General features: G+C 35.7%; 2 protein-coding genes across 2 annotated transcripts; both read right to left on the bottom strand.

Annotated features, from left to right (window-relative positions):
• Positions 1–1195: 1195 nt before the first annotated feature.
• On the bottom strand, positions 1196–4630 carry LOC311295629 (granzyme B(G,H)-like; the record flags this gene model as incomplete). The annotated part of the gene is made up of 5 exons (XM_084417096.1): positions 1196–1392; positions 1478–1726; positions 2115–2250; positions 2815–2872; positions 4567–4630. 5 exons carry the CDS (start codon positions 4628–4630, stop codon positions 1240–1242), a joined length of 660 nt encoding a protein of 219 aa, XP_084273222.1. The 3' UTR covers positions 1196–1239.
• Positions 4631–11835: 7205 nt separating this feature from the next.
• LOC311295770 (granzyme M-like) lies at positions 11836–14383 on the bottom strand. Its single transcript, XM_084417275.1, has 5 exons — positions 14266–14383; positions 14007–14157; positions 13498–13621; positions 12106–12363; positions 11836–12023 (listed from the first exon to the last, which is right to left on the bottom strand). Exons 1-5 carry the CDS (start codon positions 14318–14320, stop codon positions 11853–11855), a joined length of 759 nt encoding a protein of 252 aa, XP_084273401.1. The 5' UTR covers positions 14321–14383; the 3' UTR covers positions 11836–11852.
• Positions 14384–15178: the final 795 nt, after the last annotated feature.

Below are 15178 nucleotides of genomic sequence, written 5' to 3'. Positions count from 1 at the left end.
AAATTTCACAGACACATTCTGGGGGCACCAAATATTTATATTACATCTTGTGAAAAGGGGCATGATATGTCCCCTTTAACAATATGCATTTAGAACCATGTTGTAGGCTATTAACTTGCTTGGTTATGATACTTCCATTGCAAACACATATTTTACTCAACTTTAGCTTGTTATTTTTTTGCTGTTCACTAGACCTACATCCACAGATGCTTAGAGAGAAATTAGTTTAGGTTGGTTAGATTAGATTAGAAATAGATTTGACTAAACGTTCCTTCAGATCAAGTTATTGAGTGTAGTGATAGCAATGCTAAAAATGTATAGCTAAAATGCACATTAAAAGTGCACATTTATGGTAAATGTAGAAGACATGATGCAATAGAAGTTTGTCATTTTCCATCAGATATGGTAGCAGGGTGACTAGCAAAAGCACAAAGACAATCATGATGCTGTTCTGGGAAGGTTTCTCTGGAGTGCTGAAGTTCTCTTCAGTATTGATGGTTGAATGGTTGTTTGTAAAGTGAAGAAAATGTAGAAATTTTAAAGGGTTTTGGCCCTTAAAGTGCTCATACTTCCTCTTTCACAGCTTCTGTCTCACTTTGCAAGGAAGTGGAAAAGATAGGTGTTATGTTTGCGTTCTTGATGGGAGTTGACTAATCTGCCACATGATGTAATCCATGCCTAAAATTTATTGTAAATTCTGTTAGATGTGAGAAAACAGTTGAGAGCTCAGTCAAACTGGCTCAAACCATCTGTGGTTAGACTTGCCAAATTGTTAAATAACTTTTGTAGGAAGATTTTACAAAGTTTCTTTATTGTACGACTCAAATCCTGGAGACTTTTCCAGGACTGTTTTTATATTTATATTATCATATATATTTTGACTTGTCTGAATAAAAAAAAAAATATATATATATATATATATTATGATTTTTTTAGTTAAAGCAGAACAGTTTATGACATCATTCACTGCTTGGAAATATGTTTTTTTTTTTATTTTTATTATTACTGTCATTTTTAGCAACAGTTTGGGGGTATTTCTGTCTTTCCCCATTCGCTGAAATATGAGTCTGACTACAGGAATGACTGAAGAACTGAGGGCGTTGCCTAAATAATATATGGTTGTGACAATGAGAACACTGACTATAATTGATGCTTGCCATGTGATACATTTATTGAAAGAAGGTTTATGGAGGAAGAAGAATAAAAGAAATCTCCCTTTTTTATTTTACATGTAGACACTTAACATGTCATTTGTTCATCGATCCATTGACGATATGGTGAAATCTTAGTATACACATTAGGACGCTCAGGATAATTACAGTTAAGAGGGTCACTGAAAGATGTGACACCAACTGCAGTGTTTCCACAAACCAAAGGACCTCCTGAATCCCCCTGTTAAGAAACACAGATCAACACGTCACTAGTGAAACCAGTCTGCACATTACCATAAAGTCTGTAATTCATCTTTTGTACATACCTTGCAGGATCCACCACTGCCATATGCACAGATCATCTGTGAGGAAAAGAACTTAGATTTCCATTTGCGCTCACAGTCTGTCTGATTTTTTGTAGTGGTGAATGCCTCCATTAGACGATAACTCTGTGGGCCAATAGTCACGCCTCCCCAACCGGCAACATTACAGAGAGTACCTGCTTCCACGTCTTCTCCTTTCTTTGGTAATGATATCAGTCTAACAATGTCGTTAAGTTCAACTTTTTTCTCAAGCTGTAATTCAAAAAATACAACAGTTTTTTATAAGACTGAAGTTAATTGGATTATACTATTGTTTTGAGGTTAGTACAGAGCCATAAAAGCCAAGTTAAGTTTTTTTTGCCTCTTCATTTTCTGCTAAGTATAACAACAAAAATGCTTCAATGATTTTTCAGGTTTTCTCCCTTTTTTTGCGCTATTATTGTTTGTATATAGATCAATAAATTAATAATACAGGGAACAGAGTCAAAGAGACACCTGGCCATTTACATAGAAATGATTTAAATCCCTTCAGTAATATTTAAAGCAAGAAATTGCAATAGAGATGAAAACAGTTTTTTTGTGTCTACTGCTTCCCGACCAGATATTATTTTGAACAACTAAATGTATAACAGGTTGTTACCCTCAAAAGCATGATGTCATTCTGAAGAGTACTGGGTATATAGTCTGGATGCGGGATGTAGGACTTCACTCTAATGACATCCGAACTCTTGCTGTGCCTTAAGTCATGAGCACCAACCACAACCAGAATCTCATATCTGTATAAAGAGCATATTGGAAATGTTCATTTATGTCATACAATGTATGGTTGAACTGCAGTCATTATCAGTCAGTTTTAACTCAACATTTCTGTTCACACTAAACAAGCTCTTACCCGTTCCTGCACTGCAGGGCCGGACTGGTACACAATTTCAGGCCGGGAAATCCTACCTACACCCATCCAGGCCATCCTATGCACCCAAATCAAATTTAGAAACACGGACAACCCTACTTTTTCCTAACATTTATTGGTCTAAATCCTTAGGCTGGGGCCGTGTAAAATAATTAAAGGCTTTCTCTTGAACGGTATCCTCACTTCCCTTTTCCTTCATTTTTCCTAATATCTCTGTCTCTCCCCTCCACCAGTATCATCAGCCTCATATACTAAGGAAAGTGGAGTACTAGTGTTTTGATTTTATAAAAAAAATCAAAGTATTATATTTATGACAAAATGTTGTTGTTTTTATCTTAAAATTACTTAAATATCCAACATTTAGTAACACTATATTTCATACAATTAAAAAAAATTAAAAATCTTATTTTGCTTCTACATGTCATCTCACTCCCTGGCTGAATGTGTGATCATTGCACCACAGCTAGTGCTAGGTTGACTGTCTCCACCTTCATTTGATAAAAAAAAAAAGGAAAACAATTGTAAACCTCACAAATGGGCAGACATAATTTTCTAAATTGTCTAATAAAATGTTATTGCATTATTTTTTATTGATGTCTGCACTATCACTCCTGTCTCCCTGCTCCCAGTACCTACCACATAAATGTTAATATTTGTCTGCTAAATTACTACTAATGTAACTTTACACTACATAATCTCCTTTAGCATACAGTATTTTGAGTGACGATATTAAAGGGAAACTAAACCCTAAACCAACTTTTTTTAGTTAATAATAGGCGCTATACTGCTTACATTTGCTAGCATTTCAATACTAAGCTAACGAAGAAAAAAGTACAGTATTTACAGATGAAACTGACCTGCACTTCAGTACTGCACTAACAGGTCAGTAATTTTGCAACATTTTGATTCTTGTTTTTGGAGTGCTTTCTTTTTCTTTGTCCTTTCCCTCTCTGCTCCACCTGGCCGTTTTCTTTCCATCATCGTTTTCTCTCCATCGTCTGAAGAGAAACCATGTAGGGTCTGGAGTGGTCTTTGGCTTCTGTGCCGTCTATACCCACATTCACATGAGCTGAGAGAGAGAGACTTATTCAGCACATACAAATTAAAGTATTAAAAATGATAATAATATGCTGTTATCCCATACAGAAAAAAAAAATATTGAAATATATTTGAAAGTGTCAAAAATATATGTGGCATATATTCCAAATACATTGAAATATATTTGCATTGTTGTTCACTTAAATATTTATCATTTTGAAATATATTCTGAAATATAACAAAAATATATGATGTTAAGTGTGAAATATATTTACATTTATAACATGTAATGTAAAATATATGACAAAATATATGGTCATAAAATGTTTAGCTTGCTAAAAAAGGGTCGAACATGTATTTTGATCATACTAATTCCTCTCCCTTTCCCCTATACACAACAGTAGGCTACCATATTTCACTACTGTGTTATGACACACAGCTATAATAAATACTGTACTTACATTTAAATGACTGCAATGTAAAATGACAGATAGTTGCTTTCCTAGGACTATTAGGCCATATTAGGTGGCACGTACCTACACTAAGTGCAATTATTAGATTTATTGTTGTGTTTTATTGACATCTTTCCTGAAGTCATTTAAATATTGAAAATATGCACAATATTTATGATGCAAGTATAACAGTGACACTCCAACAGTGAAGTGCACTTAAACAATAGATAGAACTCAGTGTCTAACACTGCATACACACACTATTAAATAACTGTATTCAATTCAATTGTATTTCATATACAATATATACATTTATTGTACATTTATATATAATATATACATTTTTTTAAATTTCAAAATATATTTCAAATGAAACAATTTGCAAAAGTTAAAACATATAACATATATGTTGTTAGTAAATATATTGACATATAAATATATTCACATATTTAACTAAAATATATTTTCAAAAAACAATATATATATATATATATATATATATATATATATATATATATATATATATATATATATATATATATATATATATATATATATATATATATTTAACTATATTTAACTAAAATATATTTATTGGGCCAATTTAGAATATTTGCATATATTCCAAAAATATATTTCAAAATATATTTCAAAATATATTTATTTTGTGTATGGGATATAATCAATCTCACCAGTGAAGGTCAGGTGTGGCAGCAGAGAGGCCAGCAGGAGCAGAGAGAAGATGATGATGGTCATGATGAAGACGACGATTGAGCTTACCAGTCAGTGTCAAGCTTGTCAAAGCCACTGAGAGCAACAGGCTGAACGCTCTAGTCATCTTGATAAGACGCTGCTGATGAGATCACCAGTTTCCAGACCACCATTTATATAGGTCTCCACCACATGACACGACACGTGTACGACTCATCCTGACAGACAGAGATGATGCAAAATGCTGAATTTGCCACCTATTGCATAGTGTGCTACAAATAAGTTTAGCTTTCCTTGAATACAAGATCTTCTCTAGCATCCCATACACAAAAGAAATGTATTTGAAATATATTTTCAGAATATGTTTTTGGAATATATGCAAATATTTGAAATTGGCCCAATAAATAAATTTTAGTTAAATATATGTAAATATATTTAGAAATTTAAAAAGTCAACATTTTCACAAACAAGCGACACATTTTCAATTTATTTTTTAGATAGACCACTTCAGCCATGGCTGTGGGCATAGGAGAGCAGTGCTTTACTTCACCCATCCACGTTTTTCCTACTGGTCAGAGATCGAACCGGCAACCCTTCGGTTACAAGCCCGAAGCCCTAACCAGTAGGCCACGGCTGCCCCTTTACTGACTTAATTGGCCTAAAATGACAATTTTATGTAGGAAACAACACACAGAATGCAGAGTTTTTTTCCCTATTTTTACAGAATTGAATACAGTTATTTAATAGTGTGTGTATGCAGTGTTAGACACTGAGTTCTATCTATTGTTTAAGTGCACTTCACTGTTGGAGTATCATTGTTATACTTGCATCATAAATATTGTGCATATTTTCAATATTTAAATGACTTCAGAAAAGATGTCAATAAAACAACAATAAATCTAATAATTGCACTTAGTGTTAGGTACGTGTCACCTAATATGGCCTAATAGTCCTAGGAAAGCAACTATCTGTCATTTTACATTGCAGTCATTTAAATGTAAGTACAGTATTTATTATAGCTGTGTGTCATAATACAGTAGTGAAATATGGTAGCCGACTGTTGTGTATAGGGGAAAAGGTAGAGGAATTACTAAGATCAAAATACATTTTCGACCCTTCTTTAGCAAGCTAAACATTTTATGACCATATATTTTGTAAAGTATTTTACATTACATGTTATAAATGTAAATATATTTCACACTTAACATCATATATTTTTGTTATATGTCAGAATATAGTTCAAAATGATAAATATAAATGGTCAACGTCAATGTATTTGGAATATATGCCACATATATTTTTGACACTTTAAAATATATTTACATATATTTCTTTTGTGTATGGGATATTTTAGTAAAACTACCATGGTGCTTCGCCTAAGTAGCCGTGCTTCGCCTGTGCTTCCCCATAAAATAGTCCCAAGTCAATATCTGCCTAAGAAATCACCTAGTGTTAATCTGCATTGCTATTTGTACTCGTTGTGAATACGCAGGCCACAAGAAGTAATTACGTGTTTTTTTTTGTTTTTTTTTATCACTTTTACTCAGGACATGCTAGCTGGCAACAAAGGATTCCATTCATTGTGCTAAGCTAAGCTAAGCTAGCGCCGACCCTGTCAAACTAAAACAATGCATGCACTGAGACAAAAATGCATTTACCCACCTATGTAAATGTATGAAAGAATGTGAATAAGCCTTATTTCAAAAAACGGTGGAGTGTTCCTTTAAACCTGTTTTCTTTTTTAATCCCCAAGTCATGGGTTATTGTGAATGTGTAGTAGATAAATGGATAGTATGCAGTGAATTTGCCAGATTTTACACAGCAGAGGACATGCGATTTTATGTGGAATTTTGAATAGGGTACAGACTAGTGTCCCACTACTTTATTCAATGCATTAGATGTACAAGTCCTATGTTTATTTATTTTTATTTTTTAAAAAAATTTTGTGTGCAAATATTAGATAAGTTCAAGTTATTTCATCTAGTATAAATATATTAGCTAGTTTTAAACACATTGAATGTCTGATTTATGGTAACTTTGGCCTGTTCAAACTTTGAGGTGTATTCAGTCTTCCAACCCTATATATCTTTCTAGAAAAAAAATCACACAAATTAGAGTTTTAAACTGTATTTATATTCCCAAATATTAGTATTGTCAAAAATGTTGACAATCAACCTTTTCTGAATGATACTGATATCAGGATATTTGCATCCCTTTATGCTGAAGAAGACGATGCCCACCTCCATTGAATTGCACAGCAATGGATCTCCTGAATTTCCTTGCAAGAATATATGCAAAGATGGGTTTAAAAGAGAAGAGCAATAGAATCCCTAATCTAAAAACCTACAATATGGCAAATTATGTTCTGTCTGTATTTCTTCCATGCTTCCTTGTAGTTGTGGATGTCAACAGTTGATACACTCAAGGCCAGAAGTTCATTAACTACTTTACGAACCCTAACCCTTAACGCCTACTTTACTCTACTCTTCGCCAAGAACAGTCATCTCTTTGCTGGAATCAAATATACAACACAGGAAGTCAAACACACATTTACTCATTGTAATGTCATTTGACTTCCAGTGGAACCAACGATCAGACATTCTGAATAGTTTTTTTTTTTTTCCTTTAATGGTGAACATGGCTCATAAAAGGCAGGACAGTAAAAGTCATTATTCACAGAAAATCTTCCCCTTAAGTGAGCTGTTGACTTGATAATCACTGCATCCAAATCAGTGAGTCAAAGTTTGAAGATGAGAAAAATGGTCAACACGCCCAGCGCATGGTCTAAAAGGGTTGTCCCTAATATCTTAATGAGTAATGGGTGTGTTTTAGGCGTAACATGAAATGAACCAACCAGAGTCTCATCTTGCATTACCTTTAAAAGCCAGTTGTGCTCACGACATCCCAGCAAACACATTTACGTTGTGGCAACGTCTGTGGCACGTTGCATTTCTGCTATGGCAACGTCACTGTCTACGTGCTCGCAACATTGTAACAACGTAGAATTGTAAGACGCAACAGGGCTGTAGCAACGTTGCTACGCCACATTCAGCAACTGAGAGACGACGTTCTGACAATTAATTTGTTTATGCTAGATAGGTCTATAGATATTCCCCATTTAGCATGTTATGTTTTGTGGTTAATTTTTAATTAGTCATATGTTATAAAATTATATACTTTTTAAATATTGTTTATCCTTATTATTATTTATGGGCCTAACAGTAAATTCATTATAATCAACACCTGCAAGTGTACACTTTGAAGAGTAAAAATGACATAGAAGGTTAGCTAATTCAACTTTATTAAAACTGCATATGGTAATCAAATTGCACTTCAAAAAGTCATACATTTGTGAGAAGAAAACCAAACAAACATATTACACAGAGAGTGGACTAACGTTAACTAGCATGAGCAAACATGCGAAAATCTGGCAAAGAAACGAATGAGATGACAAGTCAAAGGAAAAAATAAACAGGTGTGCAAGCAGCTACAAACATTTTATTTATTTTATTTCACGTTAATGTTTTTTACTTTTTTTTTTTTTTTGGAAACGCACAGAAAAAAATAAATAAAATGTTTATAGCTGCTTGCACACCTGTTTATTTTATTCTATGCGTTTCCAAAAAAAAAAAAAAAGTAAAAAACATTAACGTGCAACAAGTAGGCGTTGCTGGCTGTTCAATGAGTGCTGAAATCAATTAACGTTACTCATCATTAAAGTCCTTTTGGCATAAAGGTAAATATTTGTCATACCTGACCAGAAGATGTTAAAAAAAATGTCACATCAGATAAGGAAGTTGTAGGTTGTGTTTGAATAATTACGTATCTTATTTAGCTGAAGTGAATTAAACACAATTCTCACGTATTGATGAAGAATGATTTTCGCGCTTCAGGGTACATATGTTGTCCAGTGGTTGTCCAGACACCCTAGGCACAACCTTAAGCAATGGCCCTGAACGGTGGTTTGATGTCAACATTGTGACAACGCTGTAACAACCTTCACCACACAACGTAGTTATAGCAACTTTTTGGCCATGTTGTTAAAACATTGTTAGAAGGTTGGGTACGTTGTGCCAACGTTCAGTGTTTGCTGGGATGGTGGATTCGCTATTTACATGGTGGAATTTCAGGCGCATATCACTAATGTGCTCTTTAAAAAAAAAAAAATTCTGCTATTTCAGTTGCTTCAAAATGTGCCAAAAATGCGCCCGAACACACATCGTTTTCAGACCTGCACGCCCATGGGCGAATAGATGGGCGCAAATGCATTTGATATCCGTTTAACATTGTTGTTAAGTTTGACTTTTTTCTCTAGCTGTAATTAAAAAATGCAACAATTTTAATAAACAGTCTTTTATAAGACTGAAGTTCAGTGGATTATACTGTTGTGTTGAGGTTAGTACAGAAGCTGTAAAAGCCCAGTTAATATACAGTGAGAAAATAAGTATTTGAACACCCTGCTATTTTGCAAGTTCTCCCACTTAGAAATCATGGAGGGGTCTGAAATTGTCATCGTAGGTGCATGTCCACTGTGAGAGACATAATCTAAAAAAAAAAAATCCAGAAATCACAATGTATGATTTTTTAACTATTTATTTGTATGATACAGCTGCAAATAAGTATTTGAACACCTGAGAAAATCAATGTTAATATTTGGTACAGTAGCCTTTGTTTGCAATTACAGAGGTCAAACGTTTCCTGTAGTTTTTCACCAGGTTTGCACACACTGCAGGAGGGATTTTGGCCCACTCCTCCACACAGATCTTCTCTAGATCAGTCAGGTTTCTGGGCTGTCGCTGAGAAACACGGAGTTTGAGCTCCCTCCAAAGATTCTCTATTGGGTTTAAGTCTGGAGACTGGCTAGATTTCAAACCATGACGTCTTAGTGTATTACCAACAGTAACCTTGGAAACGGTGGTCCCAGCTCTTTTCAGGTCATTGACCAGCTCGTCCCGTGTAGTTCTGGGCTGATTTCTCACCTTTCTTAGGATCATTGAGACCCCACGAGGTGAGATCTTGCATGGAGCCCCAGTCCGAGGGAGATTGACAGTCATGTTTAGCTTCTTCCATTTTCTAATGATTGCTCCAACAGTAAGGATGGCTGACGCGAAACAGTCGTTCCGAAGCTTTGCGAGATCCCGAAGCGCAGATGTTTCGAAACACTGATCCGAAGCGTGATTCAAAACACCTATGTCACGTGACTATGGCCAAACGAAGCCTCGAAGTGTTTCACTAAATGTTTCATCAGGTGTGGTCCGCCGAATCAGCGTTTGATTGACACGGTCGGGAACAGACCACACAGTCGCACATCTGTATAAAAGTGAAATCAACGCATCTTGACCTCGTGGGTTTTTGTGAGAGGAGTTTGATTTTGAGATAGCGGATTTTTGGTGATATAGTGACATAGTGCGATTTGATTAGTTATAGGCTATTTAGGCTTGCATTTAAATTTAACTGGAATTTAAATGAAACTGGAAAGAGATAGCAGTAATCTTTCCTCATTTGTATGTCCTAGCTAAAAAAAATATCTCCGCCGTCGCCGTCAATGGCCTCGTGGTCAGTGCGCCGACATGTAGCGTCTATACACTCGGGCGTCCCGAGTTCGAGTCCCGGCTCGTGGACCTTTCCCTTCCCGGCTCGTGGACCTTTCTTTTCAAAGGCTGGAGAAATTATCTGTAAAAAAAGAAGTAGTCTAAGTCCTTCCACAGCAGAGAAATGAATATTTTTGAATAAAAATCTCTAAAAAAGTGAGACATTGTGGCTTGATTTCTTTATTAATATTCATTTTGCAAGACCAAAATGCACAGTGAGGAGCCTATAGGCCTAGGTTACAATCTTCACATATTAGAAAATTATAATAATAAAAAAACAACACATTTTTTTAATGGCTCGTCAAGGTTGTTTCAGATCAACACCTGCAAGTGACCACTAGGTGTCACCGTTGAGACGGGTGTCGGATTGATTCGAAGCCTCGAAACAATATGGCACATTTGGTTCAACTGTTTCAATTGCTTCACGAGGCCTCGATCTGGCCATCACTATCCAACAGTGGACCTTTTTTCACCAAGCTGCTTGGCAATTTCCCCGTAGCCCTTTCCAGCCTTGTGGAGGTGTACAATTTTGTCTCTAGTGTCTTTGGACAGCTCTTTGGTCTTGGCCATGTTAGTAGTTGGATTCTTACTGATTGTATGGGGTGGACAGGTGTCTTTATGCAGCTAACGACCTCAAACAGGTGCATCTAATTTAGGATAATAAATGGAGTGGAGGTGGACATTTTAAAGGCAGACTAACAGGTCTTTGAGGGTCAGAATTCTAGCTGATAGACAGGTGTTCAAATACTTATTTGCAGCTGTATCATACAAATAAATAGTAAAAAAAAATCATATATTGTGATTTCTGGATTTTTTTTTTTAGATTATGTCTCTCACAGTGGACATGCACCTACGATGACAATTTCAGACCCCTCCATGATTTCCAAGTGGGAGAACTTGCAAAATAGCAGGGTGTTCAAATACTTATTTTCCTCACTGTATATATATATATATATAATCAAATGTAAATAGTTATGTTAAAACATTTTTTTCCCAGTTTAAAGGGATAATTCACCCAAACTATGATTGAACCCCAACCCCATTAACATTGTTCATTGTATGGAAAAAATGATGACTTTTTTGGGTGAACTTTCCCTTTACTACAATAAACAACAAATTTTAGGTTAATTTCCCTGAAAAATACAAACACTGTGGCTTTGTTAGTCAAAACATTGCTCAATTGCTTTGAAAATCCTAACCAGCCTGACATAACAACAGTTCAACCAATGGCGTGAGTTTGGGATGGGCTGTTTGGCCAATGGCAGATGAGGAGAATGTTCTGAGAAACATGTGTGGAAACAGTTTTATTTTAAAATAATTTCCTCAGTTTTCTCAATGACAATTAATGCTAGTAGTAGACTCATAATAGGTGTGAGCTGACATGTAATTTTTGTAGGTGCTTCCAGTAAGAATAGACCTTTTCTAATCTATGGTGATGACTCTCATTACTTTTGCACAGTCATCAAGTTTTCTTTTTAAGATGTCTTTGCAAACTAGAGTGTTTCTCACAGGGTGTCTGACCACATCAGCCCCCCACAGGAAACCTGCTGAGAAGGGTCGAGACCATCTTTCCACTGAAAAGTGTCACATCTGCACATCAACATGTCAAATCATAAAATCTCCAAAAGTCCACACATACAATCAAGAGAGTGTGTTGTTAGAAAATAAAATGTTTATTAATCAAGATTTTGCTTCACACCTCCAACAATACATTTTATCCAAGGCAGAAATTTGGAAATCTTGGTATAGACATTGGGCACTGTAGGTGAGTCACAGTTATCTCGCTGATTGAATGAAACAACACCAACTGCAACTTTGTTGCACACCAAAGGTCCTCCAGAATCACCCTGAGAAGTGGAGAAATTTACAGCATGTGAATAAAATTGAACTGCAACACTATTTATGATGTCTCCAGAATATACTTTGTACCTGACAAAATCCTCCTCCACGACCACCTGCGCACACCATACTTGATGTACTGATGTACGTTTTCACCCAGTCCTTCTGACATGCTTTTTTATCAATGATTTTGACATCAACCTCCAAAAGTTTAGCGCTTGGCGCACCATTGGTGGTTGTTTTCCCCCATCCTGCAACACTGCATTGGGCCTTGGCCTTGATGTCCTTATCTTTCTTTGGTATGGAGATCCAGTTGACTTTTTTGCTCTTCTTGACCTTTATATGCAGCTGCATCAAGTAATTCAAACATTAATGCTGATAATTTTCAAAATGAATATAAATGACAAATTTAACCTAATTATTTAAAAAAAAAGGATAATGGGAATACTAGGTGCTAGTACTTTGTAATTGCTACATATACCAATAAGCCAAAACATTATGACCACCTGCCTAATATGCTGTTAGTCTTCCACGAGCTGCCAAAACAGCATCAAACCGCCAAGGCATGGACTCTACAAGAGTCCTGAAGTGGGTGTTCTGTGGTCTCTGGCACTAAGAAGTTAGTAGCAGATAGTCCTGGGATCACGTAGAGCCCTTTGAAGCTGCATTGAAACTGTAATTTGGACCTTCAAACTTGTACCCCATTGAAGTCCACTATATGGAGAAAAATCCTGGAATGTACTTTGTCGTCCTCGTGCATTGATGAGCTTTGGGCGCCCATTCTTGGACCACTGTTGGTAAATTCTCACCACTGTTGACCGGGAGCAACACACAAGCCTTGCCGTTTCAGTCGCCTTGCATACAAATTTGACCCTTGTCAAAATGGCTCACATCTTTATTCCTGCCAATTTCTCCTGCATTCAACACGTTGATTACGAGAAATGATTGTTCACTTAATCAACCCAGACCTTGACATGTGACCTTGTTGGCAGATGATCAACATTTTTTGCTTCACCTGTGAGTGGTGATACTGTTTTGGCTCATCAGTGTATGTTTTTTTTGTTTTTTTTTTTATTGTATAAAAAAAATACAAGTACTAAATGATTCATAGTAATTATTTATTATTCATTTTGCAGCCTATGTATAATTGCATGAGGCTTCAATTTTACACCAGTTCTCAGATTATATATCTAAGGCTTTTCTTATTTTTATTTTGTAATTTGAAAAAACTAGCAAACATAAAATCAATGTTGTTTACAATCCCAATACAAACCATAACCATATGCGTATGTGGTTTGTCCTGTAAATTAGTTTTGAATTAGTTTTGAAACCAAATAAAATTTGTGTGCAATGAGAACAAAGCCTAAAGGGTTTAGGACATTCAGTATAGTTTTCTCTTCCTCAGAATTTTGCATAGCATATAGTTAAGGATAAAATAGTTTTCTTGCAGCTTGCCGTGAAAAATCTAGCTGAGTCATTTACCTGAAGTAGCATGATGTCATTTAGCAGCCTCTCATACCCAGGGTGGATGTGGTAGAACTTGACGTCCATGCGGGTACCATGATTGTGATCATGAGCTCCAACCACGACTGTCAGCTTCACTCCTCTGTCAAGACGAGGAAGAAAACATGCGTTTTAGTTGTAAATGAGGACTGCTCAAAATTGAGTTTTGCATTTTTGGCTTGACTTGCAGTATAACAATATGAATTTAGAACCATATTGTAATAGCATACTTTGTTATGATGCTTCCATTGCAAAGCTACAAATATTTAGCTTAACTTCAGTTTGGTAACTTTGGTTTAGGTTTAAGTATAAACACATTTTGGGTTCAAACTATAATTGGCAGACTCCCTTTAAGTCGTGTACCCACTGGGTTGGGTACTATCATAGTATGTTAGTATCTTGGTATCACTATAAGTAGTCACACCAAGTGAAGACCCTTTTGGGACTCTTTGACTCACAACGAAATTTTAACTGAACAAAAAACTTACTGTGTAAAGCAGTGTGCAGCCGTCATGACAAACTGTTCAGACACAAGGAAGCCACCGCATATGTGTGTCTTATTTCTTTGAATGGAGACCATGTAGGGTCTTGAATGAGGTCTGGCCTCTGTGCCGTTCACTATACCTACATCCACAGATGCTGAGAGAGAAATTAGTTTAGGTTGGTTAGATTAGAAATAGATTTGACTAAATGTTCCTTCAGATTGACATAATGCAGTAGAAATCTCTCTTTTTCTATCAGACTTACCTTGAAGGGTCAGATATGGTAGCAGGGTGACTAGCAAAAGCGCGGAGACGATCATGATGCTGTTCTGGGAAGGTTTATCTGGAGTGCTGAAGTTCTCTTCAGTGTTGATGATGATATTTCATGTAAAGTGGTCTGCATGGTTTTGCCCCTTATAGTGCTCATACTTCCTCTTTCACAGCTTCATGTGGTTCTCACTTTGCAATGAAGTGGAAAAGATAGGTGTTATGTTTGCGTTCTTGATGGGAGTTGACTAATCTGATGTAATCCATGCCTAATATTTCTTGTAAATTCTGTTTGACGTGAGAAATCAGCTTGAAACTAATTCACCATCTGCAGTTAGAGCTCTAACCCAGATAGCATGTAACAATTGAAACAATGATGCGTCAACGCTGATTACATTGAAATGACGTTAAAAAGTGATGTTGCTTTAGCATCACTCTTGCACCCTCAGTTAATATTGAAATAATGTTCAGATTTCAATCACAAATCAATGGTGTTAATATTGCTTCAACATTACAAAGTGATGTTGTTTTTGCATCACTCTTGCACCCTCAGTTAATGCTGAAACAATGTTGAGATTTCAACCAAAAATCAACGGTAATAGTATTGATTCAACATTACAAAGTGATATTTTATCAACATCACTTTTGCACCCTCAGTTAATGTTGAAACTGTTGGACAAAAAATCAATAGTAATGCTACTGAATCAACATTACACTATGATTGATTCTACATCACCGATGCTGAATCAATACTGAAATTAACAAAAATAATCAATGGTAATATTGAATCAACGTTACACTAAGATGTTGAATCTACATCACTGCTTTTGAATCAACTGAAATGAACAAAAATAATCAATGGTAATATTGTTGAAGCAATATTACACTATGATGTTGAATCTACATCACTG

Source organism: Rutilus rutilus, assembly GCF_951802725.1.
Source record: "Rutilus rutilus genome assembly, chromosome: 8".
NCBI lineage: Eukaryota > Metazoa > Chordata > Actinopteri > Cypriniformes > Leuciscidae > Rutilus > Rutilus rutilus.
Note: the sequence above shows the minus strand (reverse complement) of the source record. Positions and strands in the feature narration are given on the sequence as shown.